This window comes from Procambarus clarkii, chromosome 71, assembly GCF_040958095.1.
Source record: "Procambarus clarkii isolate CNS0578487 chromosome 71, FALCON_Pclarkii_2.0, whole genome shotgun sequence".
In the NCBI taxonomy this organism is placed as follows: Eukaryota; Metazoa; Arthropoda; class Malacostraca; order Decapoda; family Cambaridae; genus Procambarus; species Procambarus clarkii.
This window is the reverse complement of record NC_091220.1, coordinates 5,459,250-5,479,986: the sequence shown is the minus strand read 5'-3', so window position 1 is coordinate 5,479,986 and position 20,737 is coordinate 5,459,250. Positions and strand designations below refer to the sequence as shown.

Here is a 20,737-nt window from a genome sequence, read left to right as displayed (position 1 = left end):
TTAAAAAAACGTTAAAAAAAGCACTTTCGCGCTTTATATTAGAGATAACTTGTCACCGTTTTTTCTTACGATTCCGCATAACAGCCTACTTTTCTCGTCCATCGAAAAAATATTTCTATAAATTCCATTTTTTAACCGAAATGGATGGGGATACTCTCAGATTTTTCTCCATGAAATTCCCGTTCTCCCTCACCGAACACATGGCATCTCGGCCTACCCGATCACGTGGTCGGCCCATTGTTTTGTTGACACTCCAAGTGCCCACACTGCGCTCCCCTCTCGCGGCAAACGTGACCCGTTTTACGCATTTATTTCCGTTCCGTTTCCGTTCTCGTGTACCTAAAACCCATTCAATACCTTCAATATGGATGCTGCACCAGGAACAAGCAGTGGAACGCAAAAGAAAGGTAGGAAATCTAGGAAAGCAGAAGAGATCGCCATGATTCACGATCTGTATCGTGGGGTCAAGCTCACTCCATCCAAGATTCCCGACGTTGTTGAAGCCTTTTCAGGGTCTTCTGATGATGAATTTGAGGCTGACGAACCTGAAAATGATGTGTTATATGAGGTTTCCACAACTGATGATGATATTTCGAGTGAGAGTGAGGATGAGAGTGAAGAAGAAGCCCCTGCCCCGCCACGCGGAAACCGCACGTGTCCGGTACCAAAGAGGGCTAGGCTGGGTGATGACTGGAATCGTAGCAATACTCCTCCCATCGTTGATGACTTTTCTGCAAACCCTGGCCTAACAATTCCACTACCTACTACTCCATTGCAGTTTTTACAACTGTTTTTCACTAGAGCAGTGGTTGAATACTTAGCGTATGAAACCAATTTGCATGCCACACACATCATACATCTCATGGCTGACTCAGCAAGAAACACGTGGAAACCAGTGTCTGTGAAAGAAATGGCCCGATATTTGGCCCTGTGCATACTGATGGGCATAGTGAAGATGCCTACAATGAGGATGTACTGGCAGACGAATCAGATGTGGCATTGTCGCTTCTTCAACTTGTTTATGTCGTCTGCTCGGTTCCAACACATTTCTAAGTTCTTCCACATGTATAACAAAAAAGGCGTTCCAGTGAATAATAGTGACCGACTGATAAAAGTGAGACCACTAATGGACTATTTTTCAGAAAAATTTGCATCTATATATATCCCAAAAAAAGAATTGAGTCTCGATGAGGGTACAATGGCATGGCGCGGCCACCTCTCTTTCAAGGTCTACAATCCCAACAAGCCTGATAAATATGGTGTAAAATTTTATATGTTGGCCGAAGGGACATCAGGCTACATATATAAATTTGATGTGCATTGTGGAATTGGAAAAACGACAGTGGAAACCATGATGGGGTTGATGGCGCCCCTAGTCAACAAGGGTTATCATCTGTATATGGATAACTACTATAACTCGGTAAGCCTAACAGAACAATTACGTGAAGTGGGTGTTTACACATGTGGCACACTTAGACTCCAACGTGGCGCCCCCAAGGATCTGCAACAAGTGGTAAAGGGTAAAATGGCAACCGACACGACCCTACACATGCATAAGGATAACACCTTTGTTATAGTTTGGAAGGACAAGCGCCCCGTCTCTGTCATCACCAATATCCACAATGCCGACACTACTCAAGCACAGCGCAGGAAACGCGTTCGTAAACGTGACGGGAGAACTGGAGTAGAAATTGTGAAAATGAACAAACCCAAGGCCATAGTGGATTACAGTAAGTTCATGAAAGGTGTTGATCATTTTGATCAAATGGTCAAATATTATGAGTTTGCAAGAAAAACCAACAAATGGACCAAGAAGATCACTTTCTATTTTCTGCAAATGGCCATGCACAATGCATACGCATTGTATAACCACTACTCAACAGATACAAAAAAACTAACACTATTAGAGTTTCACGCAGTAGGAATAAAAGCCTTATTGGCGTGGAACAGCGAGGAATGGCCAACAACAACAAGTATACCACATGTTCCCGACATAGATGCCAGCGCAGCTCCTCCTGCTGACGCGGCAGTTTCAACACCCGGCACATCTGGTGCGAGGCGTCCTCTGTTCACCTCAACACCTCAAGCCCACTTATCAACCACAAATTCTGAAATGGACATTGAGGACATAGAACCACTTGATGTTTCTGATTTCATAGAAGATTCTACTACAAGTTTGGTGGTTCCTGTAGAAGACAATATTCCTCCAGTGCATCCAAGAAATACAAGAATTATAGATTCAGAACAACGTCTCAACTACAAGTTAACGCATGAACTCGTGCACTTGGCTAAAAAAAGAAGATGCCGTGTTTGTTAGAAGTCTGGCAAAAGGAGGGACGTGATATATGGATGTAAAATTTGTGATGTGGCACTGTGCGCTGCGCCTTGCTACACAAGGTACCACCGAAGAAAGATATTTTGGGTGGAGAAAAAATAACCACCGGCAACAGCTTCACTCCACCTAAGAAACATCAGATGAGCAACTTCAGGATCAGAAGCCTGAAGATGGTGGAGTGAAGAAAAAATGCTCAACTGTTGATCTTCAATCAACATAGACAGGGTAAGTACACCTATTTGGAATTTTTTATCATGTATAAGAAGTTATATTATATACGTTTTGTAGAGAATTTATTTGCGAATTTTTTGGTACCAGAATGAATATTATATCACATAAACTTCTATGAGTAAAAAAAAAAAAAACACAAAGTATGTTTTGGGGTGTGGCTCTGGGTGTGGCGGCCGTGTGGCAGTGGGTTCCCTTTAGCCGTTGATATATCCAACACGTGGGAAATATTTGTATGTGTTATGTATATATCTGTGTAGGGAATTTTACTGCGATCACTGTCATACAAATTATAAAATGTTTCAACAAGTATAAACATGACAAACATCAAACGAACGAAAACAATGCGTTCGTTTCTGCCGCGAACGCATACTGAGCGACGTTGTTCTATATTTGGCGCTTCTCTTACACATGCTTTGTACAAATGTTATACATTTCATCTTATAGAAAATTTTATTGCGAACACATTGGTATAAAAAAGAAATACGTACATAGAAAAGTAGGGTCAGGAAACGTATAAATGTATAAACTTTCCAAGCATGATTTCCCCCCTGTGTTTTCGCCAGTGCGCTCGCGGCTAACTACTCTCCACTTCACACACTCTTGCGGGTGGGCAATTACCTATATTAAACATTCATATGCATATGTCCGTGTAGAGAATTTTATTGCAATTCCAATGATACCAAAATTAGCGATGTAGGAAAACTGTAGGCTTCGCAACCATTAAGAGAGTGGAAACATTTTGTTGCTGTTTGGCGCTCTCGGCGAGTGATCTGCATAGTTTTTTATTTGGTGTTGATACTCCTTATGCTTGGGCGGCATTTTATAGGTATGCTCTTATAGACAATTTCATTGCGAACACAGTGATACCAAATTTAAATACGTGCGCCTTCAATTATTGTCAGGACAGTCAAAAGAGTGTACACTTTTTCGGTCTTACAGCGTAGGCGCGCGAAGTGCCGAAAGCATCTGGGGTATTGATTTTTTTTGAGCGCCGAGAGCGCGACAGTGTTACTTCTTGTTGTTGTTGGAGATTAGTGCGGTTCGCTAGATTCTCATTTAGAAGACTCAAGATGATAGTATTTTGTGACTCGAGGACTAGGCACAACTTTTTGAACCACTGATTCTCGGTCCAGTTAGTGAATTCCGGTGAGGGACCGGAAGCTCGCTTGAGTTGCTTATACTGGGATGCTAGCATGTTCATAGGAGAGGGTTGAGAGGACTCTGCTCCCTTGCTCAATGGGGTGGAGGGGAGGGCAGCACCGCCGCCCCGGACCCCAGAGCTTCCAGACGGAGAAACACGAATATTGTTAGAGTTGGCCGGGATGGATGCCTTGTTAAGGGGTTTGTTGCCCTTATTTCCCTGCACAGTCACATTTTTATAATAATGATGCTGGAATATTGGCTTCGAGCTGCCACCTCCCTTAGTACACGAAAGCCAAGGCTTAGTCTACCAATGAGAGATGTCAACTGCAAGGAGCACTGGAATATTCTGACGACTCTGGGCCACAGCAGCCCAGACATCAACTTGTGGCGGAGGGTGGAGGGCAGGTGCGACGGGACACCAGCCAATCAGCGACAGGCAGGCAATGGACAAGCAGTTTGCCGGTTAACGGTGGCAGGCGGTAGCAGGTGTGCTGGTGTGCTGGATACGTTTTGCTCTCTGGTCAAAACGTATTGGAGATACTTGCTGGATACATCTTCTATATTATGTTGTTTTTACGTACTTTGAAGGGAAGAGCAGGCTCAATCTCTCTTGAAAGAGATTATCGTCACAATCTATATATATATATATATATATATATATATATATATATATATATATATATATATATATATATATGTATATATATATATATATATATATATATATATATATATATATATATAAATATATATATATATATATAATTATATATATATTATAATTATATATATATATATATATACATATATATATATATACATATATATATATATATATATATATATATATATATATATATATATATATATATATATATATATATATATATATATATATATATATATATGTCGTACCTAGTAGCCAGAATGCACTTCTCAGCCTACTATGCAAGGCCCGATTTGCCTAATAAGCCATGTTTTCCTGAATTAATATGTTTTCTCTTAATTTTTTTCTTATGAAATGATAAAGCTGCCCATTTCATTATGTATGAGGTCAATTTTTTTTATTGGAGTTAAAATTAACGTAGATATATGACCGAACCTAACCAACCCTACCTAACCTAACCTAACCTATCTTTATAGGTTAGGTTTGGTTAGGTAGCCAAAAAAGTTAGGTTAGGTATGTTAGGTAGTCGAAAAAACATTAATTCATGAAAACTTGACATATATATATATATATATATATATATTGAATATGACCGCATATTCTGTATTTATTATTTTCTGGTTTAGGGCTTCTATCCCTCTAACTATTTTCTTAGCATCAGGGCTTAATTGGAATAGGAGTTCTCCAAAACTCATTTTCGTACTTTTAAGGTGAAGAAAAGAAGTGATTTACTATAGAGTGTATTACACTTATTTGTATAATTTGCACGACGTTTCGAACCTCCATGGTTCATTCTCAAGTGAACAGATCTTACAATACTAGTTGATTTTTATACCCGCATTAGGTCAGGTGATAATACACTGAAGGTGAAAAACATGGGGGGATACATAAGGGATAAACATAGGGGCTGCAGAAGGCTTATTGGCCCATACGAGGCATCTCCTATCTAAACACAAAGATTAATCCAGTGTAATTGGCCTGTTATGTTGGACATTGTCTTCTGTGTTGGCATCGATATGTTCTTGTCTTGTCCTTACTCTCATGGTGGGTAGAGTAAATAGTTCCGTGATTTGGGTGTTCATGGTAGGTCGCTCTATTCTTATGTGAATTGCCTCAAGAATTTGTAATCTTCTTGAATCTTGGGTTTTGTCTATTATGCAAGTATTCTTGTTCAACATTTCTCTTGTTAGAGTAATGTCATGGGCTTGTCTCATGTGATTCCTAGGGGCACCAGATTGAAGATGGCATGTCAAACGCCTCGTCAGCTTGGTCGACGTCATACCTATGTACTTACATTGAAGGTTACGTCCTTCGTGGGGGCAAGTGTACATGTATACAACGCTTGACTGCTGTAGAGGGTTCTCCGTCGGCTTCGGGCTGTTTTTGATAAGGAGTTCGGAAGTCTTCTTGGTTTTGTAGAATATTATCAGGTTTATGTTTTGGTTAGGAGTAGTGCTTTTTACTCCTTTACGGATTATTTCTTTCATTATTCTTTCCTCTTTTATATGTTCACTGTGCATGGTTGATTTGTAATATAATTTTATTGGGGGTGTTGTGGTTTCTGATCTAGGTTCTGAATTATACCAACGGTCCAAGTGTCTTCTTATAGCAGGCGTTTATTATCTTCTAATAAACGCTGCTATAAGAAGACACTTGGACCGTTGGTATAATTCAGAACCTAGATCAGAAACCACAACACCCCCAATAAAATTATATTACAAATCAACCATGCACAGTGAACATATAAAAGAGGAAAGAATAATGAAAGAAATAATCCGTAAAGGAGTAAAAAGCACTACTCCTAACCAAAACATAAACCTGATAATATTCTACAAAACCAAGAAGACTTCCGAACTCCTTATCAAAAACAGCCCGAAGCCGACGGAGAACCCTCTACAGCAGTCAAGCGTTGTATACATGTACACTTGCCCCCACGAAGGATGTAACCTTCAATGTAAGTACATAGGTATGACGTCGACCAAGCTGACGAGGCGTTTGACATGCCATCTTCAATCTGGTGCCCCTAGGAATCACATGAGACAAGCCCATGACATTACTCTAACAAGAGAAATGTTGAACAAGAATACTTGCATAATAGACAAAACCCAAGATTCAAGAAGATTACAAATTCTTGAGGCAATTCACATAAGAATAGAGCGACCTACCATGAACACCCAAATCACGGAACTATTTACTCTACCCACCATGAGAGTAAGGACAAGACAAGAACATATCGATGCCAACACAGAAGACAATGTCCAACATAACAGGCCAATTACACTGGATTAATCTTTGTGTTTAGATAGGAGATGCCTCGTATGGGCCAATAAGCCTTCTGCAGCCCCTATGTTTATCCCTTATGTATCCCCCCATGTTTTTCACCTTCAGTGTATTATCACCTGACCTAATGCGGGTATAAAAATCAACTAGTATTGTAAGATCTGTTCACTTGAGAATGAACCATGGAGGTTCGAAACGTCGTGCAAATTATACAAATAAGTGTAATACACTCTATAGTAAATCACTTCTTTTCTTCACCTTAAAAGTACGAAAATGAGTTTTGGAGAACTCCTATTCCAATTAAGCCCTGATGCTAAGAAAATAGTTAGAGGGATAGAAGCCCTAAACCAGAAAATAATAAATACAGAATATGCGGTCATATTCAATGAAACATGTTTGAAAGAAAACCTGCTGCCAGTATACACCAATATATATATATATATGTCGTACCTAGTAGCCAGAACGCACTTCTCAGCCTACTATGCAAGGCCCGATTTGCCTAATGAGCCAAGTTTTCATGAATTAATTGTTTTTTCGGCTACCTAACCTACCTAACCTAACTTTTTCAGCTACATAACCTAACCTAACCTATAAAGATAGGTTAGGTTAGGTAGGGTTGGTTAGGTTCGGCCATATAACTACGTTAATTTTAACTCCAATAAAATAAAATTGACCTCATACATAATGAAATGGGTAGCTTTATCCCTTCATAAGAAAAAAATTAGAGAAAATTTATTAATTCAGGAAAACTTGGCTTATTAGGCAAATCGAGCCTTGCATAGTAGGCTGTGAAGTGCGTTCTGGCTATTAGGTACGACATATATATATATGTCGTACCTAGTAGCCAGAACTCCCTTCTCAGCCTACTATGCAAGGCCCGATTTGCCTAATAAGCCAAGTTTTCATGAATTAATATATTTTCTCTAATTTTTTCTTATGAAATGATAAAGCTACCCCATTTCATTATGTATGAGGTCAATTTTTTTTATTGCAGTTAAAATTAACGTAGTTATATGACCGAACCTAACCAACCCTACCTAACCTAAACTAACCTATCTTTATAGGTTAGGTTAGGTTAGGTAGCCGAAAAAGTTAGGTTAGGTTAGGTTAGGTAGGTTAGGTAGTCGAAAAACAATTAATTCATGAAAACTTGGCTTATTAGGCAAATTGGGCCTTGAATAGTAGGCTGAGAAGTGAGTTCTGGCTACTAGGTACGACATATATATATATATATATATATATATATATATATATATATATATATATATATATATGTCGTACCTAGTAGCCAAAACGCACTTCTCGGCCTACTATGCATGGCCCGATTTGCCTAATAAGCCAAGTTTTCCTGAATTAATATATTTCCTCTAATTTTTTTCTTATGAAATGATAAAGCTACCCATTTAATTGTGTATGAGGTCAATTTTTTTTTTATTGGAGTTAAAATTAACAGATATTTGACCGAACCTAACCAACCCTACCTAACCTATCTTTATAGGTTAGGTTAGGTTAGGTTAGGTAGGTTAGGTAGTCGAAAAACAATTAATTCATAAAAACTTGGCTTATTAGGCAAATCGGGCCTTGCATAGTAGGCTGAGAAGTGCGTTCTGGCTACTAGGTACGACATATATATATATATATATATATATATATATATATATATATATATATATATATATATATATATATATATAAACAACACAGAAATCATCGATAGATACAGCGATAGCAGGCGGCTTGACGTTTGCGAGGCACTACACATCAAGAAGTCAACACCAGCAATCAACAGCCAATTATTGCACAACTATATTCTACCTACCTCAAGACTCCGCTCCAATATAGAAGCATCAAGAAATATGGACCAATAGGCTGTCTACAAACACTTCTATTCAATACCCATTGTTTCTGTTCTGTCTTGTGTTGATACTTTTAATACCCTATTAATATCCCCTAGTGTTCTGGTCTTGTGTTAATGCCACATCACCCTTCCCACCTCACTCAAATGTAGATATAAAATCAGGGAAACGCAAGTTCTAATCAGTTGTGTATTTGTGAAGTCTTTGAAAATGTAATAAGTTTTACGAAACGCGCCCGTGTCGCGTCAGACTAGAAATAAAAATGAATTTTGGAGAAGTGATTTTTGATTTACCTCCAACAGTGAAGCGTAATGTACGAAAAATTGAGAAAATTCGTGTTAGAATTATTAATCTTACTTTTTCGGTCATATTTAATAATATATATATATATATATATATATATATATATATATATATATATATATATATATATATATATATATATATATATATATATTTCAAGTATAAATTGGGTCCGGGATGGTCCACTTATCTGGGTCTTCTAGCAGTCCTGTTGAGAGCTCTGTGGATCTGGACTGTCCTCTAGTTTGATTTCCCTCATGTCTGACTCATTCAGGGTCATGAGATCAAGTCTAGCTGGTTCGCCATTGCCTCATTCTTGTGGGCCTCTTGACTTGCAAAGTTTCTTCTCACCAGGTCTAATAGTTTAGCTCTCCATGTGTGTGTCTGTTTTCTCAGTCTTTCTTTCCTTAGGTAAAGTCTCCCGTAATTAACAGTCTAGATCTATTCCTGCAAGCGAAATTTTATTAATGGTTGCCAAGCTGCTTCTATCATACTGATGGCTGGCCTTTTGTTGTCATTTAATGGAGGGGTATATAATACTTGGGTGTCAGTTAGGGGTAGTACCTCTGACAGGAAACAGTCGTACCTTCAGGTGGTTCACCTGCTGTGGTCCCCACCTGCACTCAACTCTCACCTGTGGCTCCTAGCACCTGTTTGCATGCAACAGCGGCCACTCCCTGGTAAACTGCTTCGACTGGCAGTCAAAACCAGGTGAGGGTAGACGGAGGTTTGAAGCCCTCAATGAGTTCAGCCTTGTCTGCCTACTCATGTGAAGACTGGACCGGCGGACTATCTGGAGGTAACCACCAGAACGGGCAGGAAGGCGGACCAGCAGAGCGTTGTGGACCGCAATTAGAGCACAGTGAGACACGTTTGAACACTGCTAGCTATCCACTGCATCATAACCTATTTTCTGTTGCCTTGACTGCCCTATTCAGATAGACCAGGACGAGAGAGCGAGGCTGACGATTTGCACAACTCTCCCTCACTTGAATCCAAATGAAGCGCAAGTCATAACTTCAACCCATACCTCGCAACCTCAACTCCTGTAGCAATAGGCGAGTGGCGAAGCACCGGGTGAGGATACACTGGAAGCTGTAGTCACAGACCTGCACACAGGGCGGGTCACGGCATAGGGTCACTCTCTTCTGGACCGAAGAAGCACGTATGAGTTCGGCAGCCTCCTGGGTGCCTGAGCAGCCTTCTTTAGGACACACTCTATTCGCCTCCATGGAGAAAGAGCTGGAAAAGGTGCCTTAAACTTAGCCTGCTTTAAATCATCGTGGCTAGCAAGCCGCGGCTGGCGGGGATTCCCGACAGCAGTCGAACAAATATAAAGTAAAAAGTGAGGATGCTCCATCTCGGTACTTGGGACGTTCGAACTCACCTGAAAGGTGAACTGCACTGGTTGCAAGGCACTAACACGCTACATTGTGGACATAGAAGCACACAGTGAACCACGCTTGGCTGACAAAGGTCAGCTTACAGAAAGTTGTGGTTGGTACACGTTTTTCTAGAGTGGTCGAGGGAGTGCCAAAACGACGAGAAGCTGAAGGGGTGGATTTGCCATCACATCCCACCTCACCCAAAAACTTGCCAAGCTCTCAGAGGACATCAACGACCTCCTAATGAGGCTCCAGCTCCCGCTTGGAAGCAAGTGGAATACAACGCTCATTAGTGTGTATGCCCCAACCATGACCTACCCAGAAGACATCAAGGAAAAGATCTATGAAAAACTGGACAACATCATTGCAGCATTCCCCAAATCAGAGAAACTTTTTATCCTCGGGGACTTCAACGTCATAGTAGGGACGAACTACCAGACCTGGGAACGGATGATTGGAAGACATGGCACTGGAAAGTGCAACATATTATGACCCCAAGTAGCCTGGGTGGAAACGAGTCTTCACCTCATTGGTTATTCTGTTTTACGGGCCTGATGCGAGAGGTCAGAGGAAAGATGTATATATTAAATAATTGAATAAACATCAGTGAGTAGTCTAAGAATAGGAGCTGAAGAGCAGCTTCTAGTAAAAGTGACATGGATTGACATGTCGATATTTTGGTGACTTGACGTGAGGCTAGCGGAACGTCGTGACGTTTACTTGTGTAACGTCACGACGTATTCAGAGATGGTCGTACTTCGTTGATTCTCCTGGAAGAACGAAGAATATCGTTCACTGTGTTTGTGCCGGAGTGATAGCTACTTGTTTGCAAGTGTGAGGAAGCTGTTGGGGACATAGTACACCATTTCCCTGTGATTTGGATATAATGGAGGCGACCTGGAAGTGAGTGTTGGTCGCGCCTTTGTGGAACTCTAATTGCGTGCTGTTTCTGTGTGGAGCCTGCCGGGGCGACTCCTTGTACTTAAGCCAGTACTAGAAGAAGCCTTGTGAAGCAGTCCTACAGCGATATTTGTGGGCCGCCTGTATGAGTGCCATGTTGAGGGCCAGGGAGTGAACGCCCCTACGTCATAGATCCCTGCGGTAAGCCTGTTTAATCAGTGGTTAGATTATCTACCAGTATTTGATCGTGTGCCCAGCGATCATAGTGAGTATATGTGTATATATAAGGTAGTAATTTTTATTGAGCCATTAAGCTGAAATAGGAAATTTAAGTTGAGAGGACATGCTGGAGGGAGCAGTGGTACGTCTGCTCTCGATGGAGGTCAAGGGTCAACTGAGGCGGTGGCCAACAGCGTCACGGCCGACGGAAGCTCCCGGCGGCGTGTCAAGACTTGTTTCCAGCTTGGATTCGTCCAGGATGGGGGAATACCCCACCACAGTTTAACGGCATGGTGGTGTTGGAGGGCGAGATTTAATACTGGGATATAGGTTTTATTACTTATGTTTTATTAGGAAATATTTTTATTTGCATGGTAATGGAATTGCAGGTTTGTCTGGGAAGAAGGTAATGGAGGAACTACGAGGCTAGAGAAGACGTTAATGGGGGAACTTCGAGGCTGGAGTGAAAGTGTTTTGCTGAACACTGAGGAAGAGCAGAGCTCCTTAGTGAGGACTCTCCCTGGACAGATGTAATAGGACCCATTATCACAACACCAGAAATAAATATCTCTTTGATATCCTCAGAATCAAACTTAATCTGTGTAACACTCTATGCAAATAAAGGGACCTAGTCTATGGAACTCACTCCCTAATGAATTGAAAAGCTGTTCAACGTGTATTTGTGTGAATGTGTGTATTTGCCTCATTCAAAACCAAAACCAAAAAGTACCCAATTTCATATTCATAGTTTCCTACTCTGTGCTTTAAAATCGCACTGTATCTAGTGCTACCCAATCTCCCAATCTTTATGTACCTTATCCAACCCACTTTACCATTGTGATCATTGGTGTCTTCTTATATGTTGCTATCAATATGCTGTATTGTGCCTATTAATCTTCGTTAAATTACCAATCAAGCTTTCAATGCAATCAATCATCGCTACCAATGTGCTTTAATATACCTATTAATCTCATCTTATTTTTTTCCTTGCAATGTACCTGTTATCATTTTATAAAATTTATTAAAATTACCTACTTATAATTGTCTGTTAGATTAAGGACCTGCCAGAAACGCTGTGTGTACTAGTGGCTTTATAAGAATGTAAACACCATATATCCTCACAATATATCCAATGTCCTTTCTTGTACATAAAATACATATATATAAATATGTAAATAAATAAATAAGTAAATAATAAGTAAATAAGTTGATCTTCAAGCAGTGTAGGGGAGTTGCAGGTTACATTGTGGAAGCAGTGAAGAAGCGACACAGATGTTGGAGGACTTCGTTAGCACCAGAACTGGGAGGAATGCAGAAGTCTCTTTCCTGATATTTTGGAGGACCTATAGATATGCATTGGTTGTAAACCTATAAGAGCAGAACAGAGGTTCATTGTGTGACACATGATTGTATAAGTGGAGAGCTTGAATGCTTATTGGCATGTAAGACAGGTGAGAGGTTTGATTTCTTGTAAGGTGAGAGATAAGTGTAAGTGTAAGGGGAGAGATTGAGTTCTTCTTTTGTTGGGAGGGATACTTATGTAGATGTTTCAGGTATATTAGCCCCAAGCAGTTTCATAGTACTTTACGGTTGCAGATACAGTAACTGTTGGGAGAGGATCTCTGCCTCCAAGCAGTGAGGGAGTAGTAAGTGTGAGAGCATAGAGTTGTGCACTCACCTGATAAGGAAAGTTGGTGAAGCCAGGATATGATATTGGAGTGCTACTGGGTTGTAGCAGTTTGGAGTGTTGTATGGTCATATTGCTTCTTATGTTTTCATTGTGTACGTTTATAAAATATATTAAATAATTTTATATGTTAGCTGGCTTTTGCTCTTGTCCTAGTGAGGTTTCCCAGTAAGCGAGAGAGAGAGAGGGTCACGGCTGTTGATAGGGTGACAGTAAACACTAATTCACAAAAGGGGGATATAGGAGATCATTCCAAACAAGTAGAGAGTAGGGGAGTTACGGCAGCTCGAGTAGGGTGTGTACACAAGACAACAAGGTCAGTTTTGGAGCCGCACACCTAAATAGTTGATGCTGAACCCCGCACCCAAGATCAAGAGGCGTACAGGGAGATCTCTTAGGTAAATTTCAAGCACTCCAATGTCCCCTGCTGATCGACCAACGGTAGCGGTTGGCTGTTTGTTCTGTTGTGGAGTGGTTGGGGACACTGTCTGTTGGAAATTTCCAACACTTAATTACTAACCACCTAGTACGAAAAAAGGTAATTCTTGTACTAGACATTATAATTTACTAACACTACTGACCAGTAGTATATAGATATTCAAGTTATAGATTTGAGGCGTAGAACACCCGATCCCTTCTAGAAATCATGGCCATGGTGTTGCGTCAGCCACCCGGCTAGAAGAAATAATTTCACATATTAATGGAACAAGTTGAATCCAATCTTATTTTACCTTTTTTTATTAAGCATAATTGAGTAGTAATAGATTTACCTTTAGTTAATAATCTATATGGCCGTTTACTGGAAATAATTTATACAGTCACGATCAGCTGTTCCTGTAAATAAAACGATAAATTTGATTTCAACTCTCAATTTTCTCGTGTGTTTAACATCATCTAAATTAATTGACCTACACTATGAAAAATCATTTGCAGTCTTATAAAACCCCTTATTATGACGTAAATAGTCATCAACCCACGTCTCCATCTATTCGAAACCCTGTTTGAAATATTACAATTAATACCCAGAGTTCCAGCATTGGCGTGAGTGCGCATGCACCACGGGATGGAGGAGAGAAGGGGGATAGACTCGCCATGTTAGAAATCTGGTGTTTGGATGTTCCGGAGCTGCACGAGAGTAATCGATCGAAATAGAGCACATCCGTACTTCTGGGAGCTTCTCATCGAGTGTACAGCCTCCATAATTTACAAACATCACGTTCGGCAGGACAGAGTACTGCATTTGTATTTAATTTGGCCATTTTATGTACTATATTGTTGGTGTCCAGTCGTTACGTAGCGAGAGATAAAATAACCCCACTTAAGTGCTGATCTTACCCTCCAATCAACCCGTTCTCGCAAATTCGTAAAGTCAATATTGACTTATTAAATAAGTGCATAGGTGACATACTAAACATAATAGATACCCTTAAAAAGCTTCATAGAAAACACCGACCTTACCTAACCTTGTTAGTATCTTAAGATAAGCATTTTATAGCTTCGTAATTACAATTGTTACTTAACCTATTATAGGTATAGGTTAAGTAATAATTGTAATTACGAAGCAATAAGATGCTTATCTTAAGATACTAACAAGGTTAGGTAAGGTCGGTGTTTTCTATGAAGCTTTTTGAGGGTATCTATTATGTTTAGTATATCACCTATGGACGTAGGTAATAAGTCAATATTGACTTTACGAATTTGCGAGAACGGGTTGCTCCAATTTCTTTAGAATATGCGATTGAATGCACGAATTTAGAGTCTAGAGTGAAAATTACATAAGATTTGCCTTTCAGTGTGGAAATAACTGTGAGAGGGACAAGTTTCTACCTGCATGCTCACGTGTCATTGGGGACGGCTGACTCAGACAGGAATAAAGGGGTTAACGCAGCCAGACGTTATCTGCGTTCATCTCTGGCAGCTAAGCTGTTTCTGTCTTATATAGCAGTTAGCTAATATACTTGTCTTCTCACTGGAATTTAACCATTTGAATGATTTATTTTATAATCCGAAGTGTATTAACTTCATATTATTTAATCCCAAGTTGTAGGGTGTATGGAGTTAGTTCTGAATTGGCATTAATATTACAGTTCATTTCTCTAAATATATTGAATTATATTCATGCATTTATTATTGGGGATCCAAAAGCCACTGGTTCTCTGATCTTTAACATTAATTTTGGTCCTTTGAAACATTTAATATAATTTCATTGTAGATCTAATTCCTCCCCGACACTGTCTGCCTGTTCGCAAGTTACAGTCTGGTGTAACAACCAGAGACCCCTTTTGAGGTTTAAATCCCCAACCCCATCCTGATAATCCCCAACCCCCCCCGATAAACAGTAATGGCCTTCTGCTCCTCACGTTGTGTACTACTCACGACCTCATCGTCACCAACCCGCTGTTTCACCTTCCCTCCCGCAACAAGACATCATGGATACACCTATGCTCTCGGCATTGGTATCTTACTGATTATATCATCACCAGGAGGAAAGACAGGCAGGACATGAGAGTGACTACGACCATGTTTGGTGCCGACTGATGAAATGACCATTGCCTTATTGTGTCCAAGTGCAAACTTCACAGCCTCCCCACGAGAAAACCCTAAAGTCTGAAGAATATTGAGACTCAATGTCTAAGCTGAAGAGCAGTAAAGGTGCTGACTGATTCTTCAACGACCTAGAAGCAGGGTACTAGACACTCCAGAAGGGCCAGGACAGCATCGATGTGAGGTTGGCAGCCTAAAGAGATGCAGTCTACTCTACTGTTCTTGAGCACCTCGAACCAGCAACCCGCATAAACCAGGACCGGTTTGACGAAAACGATGAGGAGAAACTGATATTGCGGTAAAAAATATCACCTGTTCTCTGCACACCAGAATGATCCTACGTCACAAGGGAAGAAAGATGCCTTTGCCAGTGCCCGAATAATGGTACAAAGGAAATGCTGTGAGATGCAGGACGCATGGTTTAGCAAGAAGGCCGATGAAATCCAAAGTTATGCAGTCACGACACCAAGCATTTCTATGACGCTCTGAAGGTAATATATATGGACCACAGCCCTCTGGCTCAGCTTCTATCATCAGTGCAGATGGGACCAACTGCTGACAAAGAAGATGCAGGTCTTGGATAGATGGGGTGAGCAATTTTATCAAGTCCTTAACCACCCTGCCACAATTAACGACGAGGCCATTGCTCGCCTGCCTTGAGTGTAGATCAACCAGGACCTTGATAAACCTCCACCAGAAAAAGTCAGGAAGGGGCCGGCAATGATGTTCTCAAACTTCCTCAAACACTCTCAATTTTTTTAGTAATCTACATGGTAAATGCTCCCATTTTCCCTAATGGATCAACATCGTAACATGAGCAGAATTATTATTTTAATAAATTGACAATTTCACATTAACAAAAATGTAAATAGTAAAATATCACCATTTTTTTTCATTGTGGTTTCAGAGTAGCATTTGATCTTCATTTCACTCGTTTAGATTATAGTTTGGGTGTATAGTTTACTGTAAAAAACATGTATTAATAAGAATTATCTCTATCTCTTATTTGTCTCTGTTTGGAATTATGTCCAATCCCAACTCTCTAGTCGTTAGAGGGAGGTAATTTCTCTCAATCTGTTCTTTTGCCCATGAAAGAGTGTTAGAGACTGAAGTGTCATACTTGCCATTCAGAGTGGTGGGACCACGGCCTGCTGCTGTAGTATCTCCTAGTTGTTGGAAGTAACACTCTCCATTAACGTAACGTAACCATGTCATAGTGTATTAGTGAGTAAGTTTATAGAATAAATTTATTTTGTTGTACACGTGTCTTTCCGTCATCCCTTTTTCTGAGTCATGTCTCGATATATATGTTCTGTTATTAAATTATTGCTGATATCTGTGTGTAATGAAATATGGGCGAAGAGGTAGAATAGTGTACTGGCAGAGCTCGGGTGCATGGGTTAATTGTGTAAAAAACCTGGTTTGTGTCATGGAGAGACTGCAGGATCCGTGGTAGGTCAAGTTGATTTCCTGGTTGCAATTCTTATACCATGTCGTAGCTCAGTCGATTAAAGTGCGTCTGGGATCATCTCGGACGTAGGTTCGAATCCTCGTCACGGCCCTTGTGGATTTGTTCATTTGATGCATCACACTTTTGTTATTTCTGTGTGTATTGCTGCTTGTTTTAATTGAGCTAGCTCAGGGTATCAAGACCCATAGTCTTACACAGTGAATACAAATTCGGTGTGAGGACCCATTAGTTTATCCTCTAGATTGCTTAAGCAGTTGAGAGACTAACGACCCAATGATGGGAGATAATTGAATACTGGGTTGGGGACGAGGGTTGACCAGAACCTTTTGAGGACTCGACAGTCTGCCGTCAGAGGAGGCAGGTTTACTCTACTATTGCTCCCAGTTGGCATGTAAGGCTTGGAGCTGACGGTCGTGTGGCTGTTCCTTGATCTGTTTTGGGTCTGTCAACACACACAAAAGTTAGTGTGAACAAACACACCCAGCTGGTACGGGGTGTGTTTGTTCAAGGATGGGATCGCCCCTTTCCTCCGGTGAAGCGGACTGCCCCGGCTGGCCTCGAGTTTTTCATCAGTGTTCCATGTGGCGTTGGTGAAGGTGCTCCTTTTCAACTTTGCGGAAGAGATGGGCATTCAGATCGTGCGAGACAGACGTGTGGTCAAGTTTACTCAGCAAGGTGTGTTCAGAAGTTCGTCAACTGTTTAGAGGGACACTCATTCTGTGTCCTATTCCATAATTGTGGTATGGTAGGTATGGAGGCTTATTCGTGAATGAAATTGTTACCTGCTCGTTATTATGACAATGACAGACCCTCTTTTCACTTCCCAGACTCGTGGGGAGGGCGACCAAGCCCCCGAGTTAGAGTGTGTTGGAAAACCGGTCTCTGTATAGCCCCGGCTACATTGGCCCACTGATCATGTTTCCTCCCCGGATCTACCGACTGCCTCTCTGCTCCTCTCCCACCTCTGTGGAGGGTTTGAGCCTCCAGTGGTGACAACCTCATCACCTGGCATGGCTCTATCTCTAGTTGTCACCACTGTGCTTTTTACCCCCTCTGCAGACGAGGAGTCACAATAACGTGGCTGAAATATGTTGACCAAACCACACACTAGAAAGTGAAGGGACGACGAAGTTTCGGTCCGTCCTGGACCATTCTCAAGTCGATTGTGAATGGTCCACAATCGACTTGAGAATGGTCCAGGACGGACCGAAACGTCGTCGTCCCTACACTTTCTAGTGTGTGGTTTGGTCAACTTGCCCCCACTAAGCCCACTCTTAGTGGGGGTACTCAGCGTCGTCACTTCCACACTCCCTCGCACTTGATTCCTTCCCAATCTCTTTCTTTCCAGTCTTTGTTTAGTCCTGCTACATGGACTAAGTATTTTGATCTTAGTCATGTTGACCCTCCTCGTCCTGATGACTTATTTCTCTATAAGCACCTTGTTGATTCGGTGGATACGATGATCACCGCTAACCCCACCCGTACTGGTACCCGTATTGTTGCAGCCCCGTCTCAGGAAGCGTCTGCCCGCTTGGCTTCGTTGTCCTGCATTAGGGGAGACCCCTGTTCGGATCTCCAAAAATGCCCCGTTGAATGCCTGCATCGGCACAATTCTTCTTCTGCACCATGTTGCGACTGGTGATAGGGAAGTTAAAGACTGCCAAGAGGATATTAAGTATATCCTTGACGCCCAAGGCCATTCTATCCTCCAGGTGGATACCTTTACTTGGCTCCCTCGTGGTCGTCGCCGTCAGCCTCTTAGCGTTGTGAAGGTCACGTTTGACGGTCGGTCCCTTCCCTCTTCAGTCATTCTTGCTGGTGCCAGATGCTCCGTTCATGAATACATCCCCGCAGCCCGATCCTCGATCAGGCCTCCTTTTTGTTATATACCCCCAGGAAGTAGGTGTGTCTCGTAGCAGCAATTTAACTCCCAGGTACCTATTTACTGCTAAGTAACAGGAGCATCAGGGTGAAAGAAACTCTGCCCATTTGTTTTCACCTCCACCGGAGATCAAACCCGGAACCTCAGGATTTTGAATCCGAAGTGCTGTCCACTCAGCTATCAGGCCCCCCTCAACTCAGCTGTCAGGCTCCCTGGAGATTTGGGCATGGTCCCTCCAGCTGCAACAAGTTAAGCCTCTCTCTCTCTGCCCCTTGTGGAGCCTCGGGTCATTCCAAGACGGAGTGCCCGTCTTCCCAAACTCTCTGCATCAATTGCGGTGACGCTCACCCAGTCTTCTCCCATGCATGTGTGCTTTACAAATTTGAGGAAGCCATCCTCAGTATGAAGCATCGTGATCATTTGTCTTTTCCTGAGGCTAGTCGCCATGTTCGCCGTCTTCCCTCTGTCTGGCATGTCTTATGCGCGTGTGTTGCGTGCTTCTTTGCTCTGGGCCATTTTCTTCGCTCTTTATGTTGACGATCTAACTCTCTGCTGTCAAGGTGATGACTCGCCTTTCCTCCAACAGTGGCTTCAATTTGCGATTAATGCCGTGTCGTCCTGAGCCACCAATCATGGCTTCAAGTTCTCTCCGGCTAGGAATTGTGCTATGACCTTCACTCAGAAGCAGGTCGTCCTTCGACCCCCCTCTATCACTTTATGGTAATCCTCCTTTGTATAAGGCTTCTGGTAAGTTTTTGGGGTTAATCTTTGACACTTGTCCTGGTCACCCTATATCTCTTACCTCCGAGTTGAATGCTCTAAGGCCTTTAATTTACTTAAAGTCTTGTCCCATACTTCCCGGGGAGCTGATAGACGCACATTCCTCTCTTACATTCCTCTGTGCTGTCTAAACTTTATTATGGTCATCCTGCTTATTCGTCTGCCTCTCCCTCCACACAACGTCGTCTTGATGCTCTTCACCATATTGGGTTCTGTCTTAGCTCTGGTGCATTTCATTCGACCCCTATCCAAAGACTGTATGTTGAGACCGGCATCCTGCCTCTCAGGATCGTCGTGATCGCTTCTGTCTTCGCTACTTTGCGCGGTCTTTATTCTCTCATTCTCACTTATGTTATACTTTGACCGTTACCCCTCCTGTGGGCCCTTTTCCCTTTCACCACCTTCCCAAGCGAGACAACCGAGACAAGCGGTTGTCTCGCTTGCATGGTTCTCTCTCGGTTCGTGTTGCCAATGTTTCTTCTCTTGTCGTTCCACCCTTGCCCCCATGGAGGGTAGGGTGGAACCCTTCTTCCTATATTTTGTAGAGCCTTACCTGCATGACTAAAGCGTTTACCCCTCATACAGTTCTGAAATGCCTTTTCCTTGCTCACTTTTCTTCACACTTCCGCTCCAGTTCCGTTTTCACCGATGGGTCTAAGTCTGCAGATGGTGTAGGCTACTATGTTGTATTTCCTGACCACACCTATATGTGTCGCCTGCTTCCGGAGACTAGCATCTTCGCGGCAGAACTTTATACTATTCTATACGCTCTTCGTCAACTGCTTTCGCGCCGTAATTCTTCCTTTGTTGTTGTAGTTGACTCTCGCAGTGCCCTCATGATTCTCGAGTCCTTTAATCCTGTCCATCTTGTGGTCGTCGAAATTCCATGTTGGCTGTTTCTTATCTCCAGCAGGTTTAAGACAGTCGAGTTTTCCTGGGTTTCCAGCAATATTGGTGTGTTCTTAAATGAACGTGTGGACGTTGCTGCTAAGGAGGCTATCCACACTTGTCCCATCTCCTGTAAAGGTATTCTTTATTCCCCCTTCTACCAAGT

At 41.8% G+C, this 20,737-nt stretch overlaps 1 protein-coding gene across 1 annotated transcript; it reads left to right on the top strand.

The window, feature by feature from the left end:
- Nucleotides 1–364: 364 nt before the first annotated feature.
- LOC138356196 (piggyBac transposable element-derived protein 4-like) lies at nt 365–10,493 on the top strand. Its single transcript, XM_069311925.1, has 2 exons — nt 365–1,730; nt 10,333–10,493. The coding sequence occupies exons 1-2, from the start codon at nt 365–367 to the stop codon at nt 10,491–10,493; spliced, it is 1,527 nt and encodes a 508-aa protein (XP_069168026.1).
- The last annotated feature ends 10,244 nt before the right edge of the window (nt 10,494–20,737 follow it).

Excerpts from the sequence above, each read along its gene's own strand:
- LOC138356196 (XM_069311925.1), top strand. The coding sequence starts at position 365 with ATGGATGCTGCACCAGGAACAAGCAGTGGAACGCAAAAGAAAGGTAGG. Across the intron at positions 1,731-10,332 it reads CAAGGCCATAGTGGATTACA|AGTGGTCGAGGGAGTGCCAA; the intron begins GTAAGTTCATGA and ends ACGTTTTTCTAG.